The sequence below is a fragment of the Zootermopsis nevadensis genome, unplaced genomic scaffold (assembly GCF_977971745.1).
Source record: "Zootermopsis nevadensis isolate Lab colony 2312 unplaced genomic scaffold, Znev_1.0 Znev_ptg000022l, whole genome shotgun sequence".
Classification (NCBI taxonomy): Eukaryota; Metazoa; Arthropoda; class Insecta; order Blattodea; family Termopsidae; genus Zootermopsis; species Zootermopsis nevadensis.
In genome coordinates, this window is record NW_028259154.1 from 9784929 (window position 1) to 9797333 (window position 12405).

Consider the following 12405-nt stretch of genomic DNA (forward strand, 5'->3'; position numbering starts at 1 on the left):
TTCGAGATTGTTTAATCCAGTTCAATCCTCACAATCTACGTTTTAATAACCACTTTTGGGCATAATTCATGATCTACCATGAATGAAGAACACCTTGTGGGCCCATCCATGTCTGTCTCACATTTGTTCATACGGGAGTAGACAATCTGCATGACTGGGAACAGTTGCACAGCGATGGGAAAAGGTCACTGTTGAAATGAATGACCTCAAATCCCATTAGTGCAAGAAAGGTCTAAGAATGCACACAAGGCCCTCAGACCAGAAGAATTCAAGGAAGACCTACGGCACAACACGCATTGGTGTAACAATGACCTACATATAATGTTGCATGAAAAACACCTTTGGAATGTCAGTGTACTTCAAAGAGTATAACTTTCCAATCATATATATTATCTGCTCATCTATGCTTAATTCTCTCTCCTTGATAACTTTTTTTACTGAAATTCTGAATGTTTCCCACTTCATACCCTAGCCTGCCACATTAACCTACCTTTCACACGCAACAAATTTACCTTCACTTCAGAGAAAGTGAACAATTCGGAAGCATCTTCCTCTCCAGTGTTGTTATGTAAGGAACGTTTCTCAGGATCAGGCTCCAACATCAGTTCATCCATACTGTGCTGTAAAAAATTACTTTTCAGTCATGTTATATAACAATGGGAAGGGGAAAAAGAGGGCAGGTGCAGGAAATCATGTTCTATTTCTCTGCAATATGTCACATCTTCTATTTCTCTGCAGACATTGAACACACTCCATATATCCTGTATGGTATATTCCATCTTGTTTTCCTGACATTTTCTCTTCTATTGGGTTTGAACAAAAAGTTTTTGAACTTTCAAATGAAAAGTCACAATCATTTTTTTTTTTCAAAATATATTTATAATATTCAATCAATTATATAATTTCCATTGCTTGTAAAAACGTCTTGGTTTTGGTTCAAAGTATGCTATAAGATACCATCGTTGACCTCGTCAAATCTTTCAAATTTCTTGTTATTTAAATGGTTTTACAATGATCTGAATACATGATGATCAGATGGTGTAAAGTCTGGTGAATATGGCGTGTGGGCCAAAATTTCTCAATTAAGTTCCTTTATTTTTTGCTGTGTCACTGATCTAACATGGGGACGGGCATTGTCCAGGTGAAAGGCAACTCCTTTTCTGTTGACGAAATGTGGACGTTTTTCTTTAATGCATTCACTTACTTGGTCCAATTGTTGACGGCAAACTTCTAAATTTCTGGTTTTGTTGGGTTAGAAAATGGAAAAACTTTCCGTTCAACCCAACACCTCCCTCTCTCCTTAGCCTTTATTTTTATTACATTGTTCATAGCAATCATTCTCACAACATACATTAGAATTGGAATTTATTTACATTCCATACATCCTTCATAGTACAAGTTATGGCTATAGAACATGTCACATTACAAAAATGGACACTTACAAAATACTAAAACAAACTAACTGCTTAATAATTACAGATATACACACAAATATTTATAGCATTTAATAATTTTCGATTGCAGTAAAATCTTCATATCGAGCAGGAATGAGATTAATTTAACACTTTCCGGAAGAGTATTAAATAATTTGATCCCTGAATAGTAAGTACCTTTCTGATAATTAGAGTGAGTAGCACTCAGCTGATGGAGGCCTTGTACTTACTATATATTAGTTTGTATTGAACTTCTAGATGTTGTTCATAATGAAAGATAGTAACAAGCAAAGGGAATTATATTAAATTTCATAAATAGTGTTCTGTAAGATACCCTTTCTTCCTTTAACACCCAACATTTTTCTAATAATTTCCCATTGGATAATAAATACTATTTTGCTGCATTTTTATACCATGTTACCAGCAGGGACAATGCGATTTTTAAGATAAAACTTATGCTGACTCAAAGCTTAGGTTCAAATTAGAACATCATGTCAGAAAAAACATATGTATTAAAAGATATTCTTAAATTTCTTAAAAACAACACAGAACTACAATCCAATATACTGAAAAACTAATTTGAATTATAACAAAGACAGTATGATGGCTGTAGCGCTATGTAAACTGGTGAAAAATAACTGCCTCCATCAACAGGACAATAAGTCCTCAAACATCACTCTGATCATGGTGGCAGCAAAGACTGCTGAAACAATTATAAACTACCAGACTACATGGCACTGCACCCAGTAGACAGCCATCGTCATACTCACTACCGTGAAAACCTTAAATCGTATTTAATCTGAATTATGCTAAGAAACAGACATACACAATTACAATCAAATAAGCCCTTGGCTTTTGTAGACAGGCCTAATATATTTTGTAGAGCAGAGTGAACAAAGTAAATTAATTTTTCCTACAAAACAAATTTAAGCTATGCCTGCAAAATTAGCAATTATTTGCAACAGGTGACAATAATTATGAAACTCAAATGTTTTTCAAAATCCACTGTTATCATAAAGGTATTATTAAGCAATTTACATCAAATGTCACAGTTCGGCCATTAGCAATCCCGCTTCATATCTGGGAAGTACTGGGTTCAAATTTCAGGAAAGAAACTGGCTTCTGACATTTTTTGTAACTTTCCTCTGCCCCTCTATACAATAGCTAGAATATTACCTATGCCAACACTGCTTCCTTCTTTTCCTTCACAACCTTGCTAATTCAATATTCACATATCATCCTATCATCAGATGTCGTACAGTATTATCTACTGACAGCGTAGTTAAATAAACCACAAATAAATAAAATATATGACATTTACTTTCAATATCAGCAGGATACACAAAACGTATTTTGCATTATGAAATATTTGTTTTTCTGTAATGCTTCTATTCTAACTATAAAGCCAAGCACAAAATTATTTTCCCACCCGAAATTCAAAAGCTCCCATACGGTAAATACATACTTGGGGGCCCGGAAATTATTTTTTTTTTATAATGAAACTGGATCTTTCAACCAAACTACGTTAATCACAATGCGTCATCAAGACATCTGTGTGCCCAAAGAGTAAGACAGACGGAGGGCATAGTTTTGTTAGGACCAAATGCCAATAAAGTAATTTTTAACTTAAAATTTATTTTACTACTAAAATACATTGTTGACCCCATAACCTAAAAATATAGGTTACGTTACCGAATGTACTGTTATGAACAAATACACGGTAATTAATTTGGGAAGACTACCTATTACCCATGATAAATTAAAGCTAAATCTGCGGAAAAAATAGTATTACGAAAGAAACAGTACCTTCGAAACCGAATGGTGGCACACTTCATTTAAAACAACAGATAAAATTCAAGTACAAACACTGCAAAATACATATTCCACCTAACTTCTTCATGGTTTTATTCTGCGCAAATCGGCTGACTATACGTTGCTGACATCTGTATGAAGATGTATTCGACCTTTAAAATTTGGCGTCAGTAGTTCAATCAGTAACAATACGTACATTTTTATTACATTTCATGAATACATAAGCCAAATGACAATTGGATGTAAAATAAGTCAGTCATAATAATACAACAGAGGGAACGGAGAAAGGCACAACTAATTAGCGAAGTATTAAGAAAAAAATGTTTAGTTACTGCCATGTGTTACTCTGCGGAGCACATCACAATCTTGGAGGGTGGTTTGCTGGCCTCTTTCTTTGAGTGTAACATGAGGTACGGCCTAGAGTACGATAATTTTACATATATGATAAAAATAATTGATGATGGTAAACCAATAAATTGCTTATTGAATGGTGTATTCATTATCATTAGGGGGGGAACATCACCTCAGACGGTAGTCTATTTCGCAATCTGCTAAGTAACTGTCGGTATGAGTATTATGCAAACTGTTTGAATGTAGCCATATATATGAATATATTGTATTTCATAATTATATTATTACGTCTGGAAACTGAAAAACCACGCGCTAAGAGATGGGTGCTACAACACTCCATGTAATTGAAACTAATCGAAATTATATTAACTCCACGACAAATTATGTTATAGGGATGCTTGTTACTAATTAGTTTTTAGATACAATTTCATGTATTGATTTTTGCATTCGGTCTTCACATTGCTGTGTAACATCTATTTTCTCATGAATTCAATTCATCCCTTAAGTTAAGCATCATAATCAATAAAGGCGTGTCAGAATTTGCTGTTAATAACAAAATGTTTAATTTATTTTTGTTATATTGCACGCTCTTAGAACCTTATAAATTTTGCATGACAAACTAAGGTTAACAGGACTATAGCCCACATTTTGTTAAACACGATTCGTAGTAATTCACAAAACTCTGACACGAAGTTAAAATGCTTCTCAAAGTATCAGCTAATACGGAAGATATTAATAAAATAAATACATCACCATTGTCCGAGACACTTCTGAAGTTATCACATTTTCTTGGCAGCATTAACTAGTTCTAATACTGACATGTATTTTTCTTTGCAATACGGAATAAATTATGAAATATTACTCAGGCAAACTTCAGCTTTGCAGCCCTCCCAAAATGCATTAATCAAAACTTACTCCCTTACTGTGGAGGTCATTAAATTACTAAAGGACTTAGCTTTCCAAATCTATCAACAAGAAAATCAAACTTTCGCTCATCTCTGTTACCTAGCTTTCATTACTTGCCATGCCAACATCTTCACTTTCATTTTATCTTTATCAAAAGGACGAGCGGGCACTGCCTATGAACCTTTTAACAAGAATATGCTCTTTCTCCCTACAGAAATAAAGTATGTCTCTCATGAAGATATCTGTCTTCTGGGTTGTTGCGCTGTGTAGTCTGGTCGATGTTAACCAACATTTCAGAGGTCATACTACCTCTGAAACGTTGGTTAACATCGACCAGATTACACAGCGCAACAACCTAGAAGACAGAAATTTTCATACTCACCACTGTGAAAACCTCAAATCTTACATATGTCTCTCATGATTTCTCCACAAATGTCAAACAAAGACCACAACACTGAAGAATTGTGATGTGTTATTGTCCTGATGAGGATGTCTTCTGTCGTTCCAAAACTTGGCAAGACAGAAAAATGGGATGAAAACCTTGTGTCTGTGTTCTTCGACCAATTCATAAACATATGTTCAGGATTATTACTGGAGTGACTTCCTGCATGACACGAATGAAGTTAAGTATTCCTCATATTGGTATTTATACAGAAAATCAATCGCAATGGCAGGTATATTTACTTAAACTTATATGATTCTGAAAGGGCAGACATGCAATTGAATAGTTATGTATAGCTGCCTTCTTCATTGCATTGTGCCAAGTGAAGCAGAGGACAATCCTAACCGATACATGAGCAATAATGTGGCAGAAACACTTCTGTGAAAGGTATTCCTTCTCTTGCAGCCAAGCAATTATATCATCCTTTCTCTAACTCAGTTGGAGGTTTCTCCAGAAGAGCACAATGATAAGGTACATTGTCCATTATGATAACTATTCTACTAAATTTGGCAGAAGTTTAAGTCAAGATTCTCCCCATTAACTGAGTCATGATAGTCTCCTGAAATAAAAAATTTAAACTCACACTGAGATAAATACTCACAGAGATCAGCCTTAAATTCATCAGTTGTCTCCAGTGGAAACTCCTTAAGCACATGCACCACCTTGATGATGGAGGCAGTAAGCACATATGAAATGTCAGCCAGTTTCTACCAGACTATACAGCACAATATCCCAGAAGACAGCCATCTTCAGATCTGTAAAATTAACTTCCTGTTGTAAGACTGTGTGCACGCATGCACATGTGTGAGGGAAGTTGGATAGTAGCTAAAATAAAGACAAAATCCAGAACTCCAGTATCCAGTGGTGTTCATGGAAAAATTAATGAAAATTATGTCAGACAAAACTTTTAAGACCCCAGCATAAAATGGTTATGGAACACTATCCTCACACAAGTTCTGTTAACTCAGCCAGCAGCAAAATCACTTTATGGTACCAATAACTAGATGGCTCCAGCAGACAAAATCAGGATTGAGTAGAAATTGTGCAGAGGCAGTGGGCTGGTCACTCACTACTCACAGATGCACACTTAAAAAGACTAAGAAACTTCCGAAAGGAGGCGGTGAAGACCCACACTGGATTGCAGAGCCAAGGAAGGAAGGAATAACAAAAATAACCACCAGGTAAACACATACAAATAACTTCTTTATTTTAATAACAGAAACTAAATGTAACAGACTGGGGAAGGGAAAAAAAATGTTGAATTTTGTCACATGCAGCTAACTTTTTTGGCATCGGCATGAAATTTCACTTATTTCAGCAAGCCACTGGAGCTACCAAACTTATTGAAACCATTCGTTAAATTTAGTTATAATATATATACAGATTAAGGAAAATGTAGTGGTTTTAAAGTTCCATTACTATCATATCTACATTCAGTTTCTATCACCACACAGCTGTCAGTGATGCAATGAACTACAAAGTGTAAAAATCCTTGTACAAGAAAATTATCATCACTACTGGAATAAAATAAACATTTGTAAAGAGTTTATTTACATAAGAAAAGCTAAATGTAGAGTCACCAAACTACCCAGTAAATATTGCCACTATAAAAGAAGAAACAGAACATGAAACAGCCACACTAACTTTAAATCACTGACTTCTCAACTATAATAAATTGGTCACTGTTCATGTGCACTACATGTTTCCATCTTTGAACCCAAATTCTACACGTCACCTAATGTACAACCTGAAAAAATAAATAAATGGAAGAGTTGACAAATGCGGATGCATCAACTGATTTTCCATCATACACGCTTGATTAGTTTCTTTGTAATGAACAGTATACAGTTCAAACTGTAATGTCATTTATGAATGAATAACAGCCATTTGGTCTCAAAGCACTGTCATCTTCAGAAATTAAAAATCTCCATCTCAGCCATGAAAGGAAGGGGTAGAAACGTTCATACAGAATGCCTCGGCCTCCAAACATGCAAAAGGGCCCATTCTTCAGTTTGCCGCCCTGCACTGAAGTCATAATTCATACCAACTGAAACTGCTGGATCTGATCAGGATATGTGTAGATCACTGTCTCTGTTTGCCCATTCTGGTCAGTTGTGAGGATGTTGCCTGCCAATGCTTGAGCATCTGCAAGTAGGATTTGAAGTTTTCACAGTGGCGAGTTTGAAGAGTGCTGTCTTCTGGGTTGTTGCACTGTGTAGTCTGGTAAAAGTTTACCACCCTGATAATGGAGGCAGGAAGGACCTCTGAATCGTCAGTAAACTTCTACAAGACTACACGACACAACAACCCAGAAGACAGCCATATTCATCTGCAAGAAAGTTAAAAATTTTAAACACTCTGGTCTTGTGTCTTAAGGTGACAACATGATGAAGACAAAATATGTAATTACCATATTTCGATTTTAAGAAACTCTTTTTTCACAATTTATCAAATTCGGATATGACTTACACTTGATAGCATATAGGAATCAATATAACATATTTTTTCCTGAAGACTTATCAAATCAAGGGTACATCTTCCAATCAACAGTATCTTAAAATTAAGGAAATCTGGTATAAAAATAGCACTATCAAATGTTTAGGTCAGAAAATAACTCACCACACATATTTTGCAAAGATAAACAGGTTAATTACTTCTTTTTAGCAAGTCTTTAATTAACCCTTAAAAGTAAAGCTATCCAACTATTTGCCATATAGTCACTTGGGGGAAGAGGAGATATAACTCCTACTCATTCTTGACCTCAGCACTAGATGGAGGTGAGTGGTCAGCATCACACCCCGGTGGCACTTTACCCCCAGGAAAGGACCCCGGTACCCATTGGATAGGAGGCTGGGTGGGCCCCAGAGCCGGTCTGGAAGCAGAAGCTAGAGGAAAAATCCTCTGCCCCCATCAGGGATTGAACCCGTCATACAGCCCGTAGCTAGTCACTGTACTGACTGAGCTATCTTGGCTACATTTTCACGAATAGCCATGAAAACTGAAAACAGAAATGTGTAACATGCCTGTGGACTTTCTGAGTGGTACATATTGAGAGGCCTTAATTTATAGTCCCTGAAGCAAAAATGGTGGTGTTGAGTTGGTGAAACTGCACACACAGCTCAGTGGACCTGCAACAGTTTCTACCATGTGGTGTAATGAGAGTCATCTGTATTTCAAATAGGCTCTGAGGAAAAGTTCTGTATTAACACTTTGCACGGTGTCTTTTCTTATGAGATTAACTTCTATTTGTGAGTTTATAATATAAACCAGTCTCTTTATATACTTACTGAAAGCATCTTGAGTCATTTCCTCATAAATCTCACTAGACCCTAGAGGTTTATCACCTTTGGTTGCCTGAAAAAATATAAATGCACATATTTGTGTATGGTTTATTAACGATGCTACCAGCAACTCAGATGATATCGGGTTAAAAGATAGGATAATTAATAAATTTGAAAATATATGGAAGTACTTGTGACCTACTTTTTTGTCTGAGGGACTGAAAACACCACAAAAACTTGTTACCATAGGCAGACTCCAGGCAGGGGTTTGAACCCAGGACCTTTCAACATGAAACAGGAGTGCCAATACAATGTTCAATGGGAAAACAAAAATTCCCACAAACAATTCATAGGGGATCGTTCGGCAACTGTGCCAGCATATGACCTTTTTGTTATGCATGATCACTGTGTCAGATGCTACATTGCCTAGTTACTTAGCTGTGGTGTCAGTGAGACTGCATAAACATCACAGCATGAAATTTACGTATGTTTACTTATGTTACAGGAGACGCTGAAAACATTCACCATATGCTTGGACACTTTACCCATACATCCTCAAAAGATCAAACTCACACGCTGTAGTTCTGTGGACATAAGGGACACCTTAAAATGAATGATCTATCAGATTTATTCTTTTGTGTGGAATGGCCTTTAGTTTTTAAATACCCCCACTGTTTGAAGATAAAAATTATAATAATGAAGTATGGCTATTGGATCTGTGGTTTTATAAAACCTGTTTCAATATAATTTTGCAGTAGTTCTCACAGTACCTCTCAATACTCTCATTTCTTTGGTAAGGTGCTTAAAAGACATACAAGGCAAATTTTCAAGCTATACAATGATATCATTCAACTTTTCATCTCTTAATGTTCAACATTGATGTCTTAGTTTCACGACAGATGTTCTTACTTTACTGACAAGACTTGTAAAAATGTTTCAGTGGGGAGCTGAAATTATAGGAAACATTCTTCAGAATTTCCTCTGACTTTCTAGCAAAGTTACACTTCACATAAGATTCATATAAAAACACCCAATGTTCTATTGTAAACCCACTAATTACTCTTACATACCACTGAGTAACAAGTGAATAGACCACTTCCTCTTATAATGGCTGTAACTCAATAGTGTAAACTTCACTGTCACAGCTGACGAAAATAGGACATGCAGCTATTGACACAGTGGTTATGCATACTGGAAAGAACACATTACAGCAAAGATGTCAATCTCTCTATACATAATGAAAATAGTTTTATAATCATATAACATAGAGACCAAGTCATCCTTGTGACTACACTTTACATTATCAATCCTTTGCACTGGATGGCAAACTTTCACTCATCTGTGCTTGACAGACATGCTGTGTGTTTGCATTAAATAAAACTTTCTGGAGGGAAAAATGATGCCCGTTTCTGAAGTGAGATGATATGTAATGGCTATAATCTCCAATGTTCTACTCCGTAGGCGCTTGGGGGGAGTGGAGGTATAGCTCCTACTCATTCTTGACCTCGGCACTAGATGGGGTGAGTGGTCAGCATCACGCCCCGGCCGGCTTTACCCCCGGGATAGGAGGCTGGGTGGGCCCCAGAGCCGGTCTGGATGCAGAGGCTAGAGGAAAAATCCTCCGCCCCCGTCGGGGATCGAATACCGGTTGCCCAGTCCGTAGCCAGTCACTATACTGACCGAGCTACACCGGCTCCTATGGTCTAGTGATCAGGATACCTGGCTCTCACCCAGGAGGCTCGGGTTCGATTCCCGGTACCAGAACCAATCTAGAGCTACAATATTACAGCAAAATAATTATGATGAGAAACCAACACCTGTATTACTTACATGTGTTTATTATACTTGAGACTTTTTGGGTTATGTAAATTCTTCTATTGAGTAGGAAGCGTGAGATAGGAGATGCTCTTTTAATGCTGGCTTAAACATTTTTATATCGTGATTTAAACTTTTGATAGCAGGTGGAAAATTATTGAATAACTTAATTCCAGTATAGTAAATTCCTTTTTGATGTTTACTGAGGTTAGAATTTGGTACATGAACGTTGTATCTGTATCTTGTCCAATGAAAGATGTAGATGATAAAAATACTCAAGTAAAACATGACATACATAAATAAAAATACCACATTCCCAGCAATTTGCATCTCACTGTCTGAACAGGATTATATATACTTACAAAATGAACAAATTCTGTATACAGTTGGTCATTTTGCTAATACAAACCTCTCTGTATTTCTGAAGATACAGTTTTAAGGGTTCTACATAGTTATCAAACCCAAGAGTTGTCATCGCAAACAGAATATCTTCTCCATTGATAGTTTTCCTTTTCTCCATGTGACAACGATCACTAGCTTCACTGGTAATGAAGCTGATAAACTCAGATACACACTCCTGAACACATTCACGTGCATCCTTTGCAATCTTCCCAGGTTCTGGTATTCCTCTCTTCATTATTTTGGCAATGTTGGCAATTGGCAAAAAACGATCCTGTTCTCGTAGTGGATATCCAGATTTGTCTCCACCGCCTTGATTTGAGTCATCCGTATTTTCTGCTGTCAGAGCTGCATCTCCATCATCTACCAGAATAATTGAAAGGAAATCAGAATGAACTGACACTTGATCTGAAAACTTTCAAGTGACCTTTGTAATTTGATATGCTCTGACATTATGCACTAAAAATACTGCTTCTATGTATGCAATTTCCCAAAATGTGATCTAATGACTTCCTTATATTTAAAAATTAATCTTACAATTGAAACTATATGATATTTGTTCAAATTGAGATCATGTACAGTACAACACAGAGTTCCACAAGGACCAGTACTTCGTCTTCTCCTTTCTGGGTGTTCTTTATATTAGTGTGAGCAAGAAAACCTTATACATGAGTTCATGCCTGTCTGTCACATCCCTAATCACATTGCTGCAACAGTAAACTTGGACAATACTGCTGCCTTTGATACCATTATTGCATTTGGAATTCCCTAGGCTGTCCTACTAACATCATCTGGAATGTGGTATAAAGAACACATTTGTAATATTATTATACACCATTTCAGGCTTGTTCTAGTGTATAGCAATGACCGTTTATCCAATACGTTAGTCATGAAGGGGGTTATTAATCAATCTTGCATATTACCATTTGCCTCCAAGTACATATGGAATGTAAATAAATTCTGTATTTGTACAAAATAATGATTTTAAATTTTGCACTTGTCAGCAGAATAGCTCCTTGCGGTAAAATAAGTAGGGCGTTTCGACGAGGGAATAAGCTACTCCAAGGCTAATTCAATTTGAAGTCTAACCCTGGCTAACAAATTCTGTTGGCTATTCAATAATACTCTTACATGTTTACATCAGAAGTTGCACACTATAATTATTAACAGAACACAGAAATTTAATTCCATACTGAACATGACCTTACCATCAAGCTCTTCTCCCTGAACCATGTACCCTTGTGATTCGACAGTAAGGAAACTATTTCCCAAATCGTCACCGCTTTCACTATTATCCATATCAATACGATGTTTACAATCCGGGGCAAAATAAATAATTGTGAATTCCTTTACAATTATACAAACCCTACGACTTTCAAGTTCACTAAATACCTAACATATCATACCACACAACATTGCAGCACAAGTAACATCCTCTTCTATCACATATAATTACCAACATACAGACCAGGAACTCAATGTTGGCAACGTGAATTTGCATCCAGGCATGGTGATGCACTGATAGAAACAGTGAGTACCTCTGAAACGTCGGTTATTTTCTATCAGACTACACGGCACAATATTCCAGACATGAAACTACCTATTCCTGTGTTATGAATTTTGAAAAGATACGATGAAAGTGAATGGTAGTTAACGTTGTTACTGATTGAGATCTCGGGATTGGTTGTTTCCTGCCAGTTATGTATAGTAGTTTTACTTAAACTGCGGGTAGATGGTAGCACAATAATATATTGACGTCATGTGCCTCGAACATTGGAATTGATTTATCGATCTGCCCGTAGAATACAATCTAATAAAATAAATACTACTGCTATTCCCTGGCACAGCAGCCGTTTTGTAGGGCCTTGACCTACTGAACGAATTCCTTCCATTCCTATCTATCTTCCGCCTACCCTAACTTTCATTTTTGTTATGACTTCCTCCATGTCATCCAGTCACCTTATCA

The 12405-nt window shown here is 36.5% G+C and overlaps 2 protein-coding genes and 1 long non-coding RNA gene across 12 annotated transcripts in view; 1 reads left to right on the top strand and 2 right to left on the bottom strand.

Moving 5' to 3' along the window:
- The window catches only part of LOC110835873 (uncharacterized), a 36608-nt gene extending 32958 nt beyond the window's left edge, over positions 1–3650 (bottom strand). For 5 of the 8 annotated variants that reach the window (XR_015536582.1, XR_015536583.1, XM_087353950.1 and 2 more), the window contains exons 1-2: positions 3578–3650; positions 513–620 (exon numbers count right to left, since the gene is read on the bottom strand). Coding sequence is in view for 6 of the 8 variants with exons in the window: in XM_087353950.1 (XP_087210076.1) it covers positions 513–620; positions 3578–3583 (114 nt within the window). In the remaining 2 variants the exon portion in view is untranslated. Of the gene's footprint in view, positions 1–512; positions 621–2609; positions 2863–2898; positions 3174–3239; positions 3394–3577 lie in introns of those variants that run through there. The other 3 variants (XM_022076561.2, XM_022076563.2, XM_022076562.2) reach the window with 3 other exon arrangements.
- On the top strand, positions 3533–8994 carry LOC147873001 (uncharacterized). 2 transcript variants are annotated; one of them, XR_015536585.1, is made up of 2 exons: positions 3533–3655; positions 8731–8994. It is a non-coding gene; the product is annotated as an uncharacterized LOC147873001 (long non-coding RNA). The 2 variants fall into 2 exon arrangements; XR_015536584.1 differs by lacking the exon at positions 3533–3655 and adding an exon at positions 4759–6125.
- Nf-YB (nuclear factor Y-box B) lies at positions 6127–12101 on the bottom strand. 2 transcript variants are annotated; one of them, XM_022076567.2, is made up of 4 exons: positions 11846–12101; positions 10450–10802; positions 8232–8298; positions 6127–7089 (listed from the first exon to the last, which is right to left on the bottom strand). In XM_022076567.2, the coding sequence occupies exons 1-4, from the start codon at positions 11853–11855 to the stop codon at positions 6983–6985; spliced, it is 537 nt and encodes a 178-aa protein (XP_021932259.1). In that variant the 5' UTR covers positions 11856–12101; the 3' UTR covers positions 6127–6982. The 2 variants fall into 2 exon arrangements, with proteins under 2 accessions (XP_021932259.1, XP_021932257.1); XM_022076565.2 differs by having other exon boundaries at positions 11648–12095.
- Positions 12102–12405: the final 304 nt, after the last annotated feature.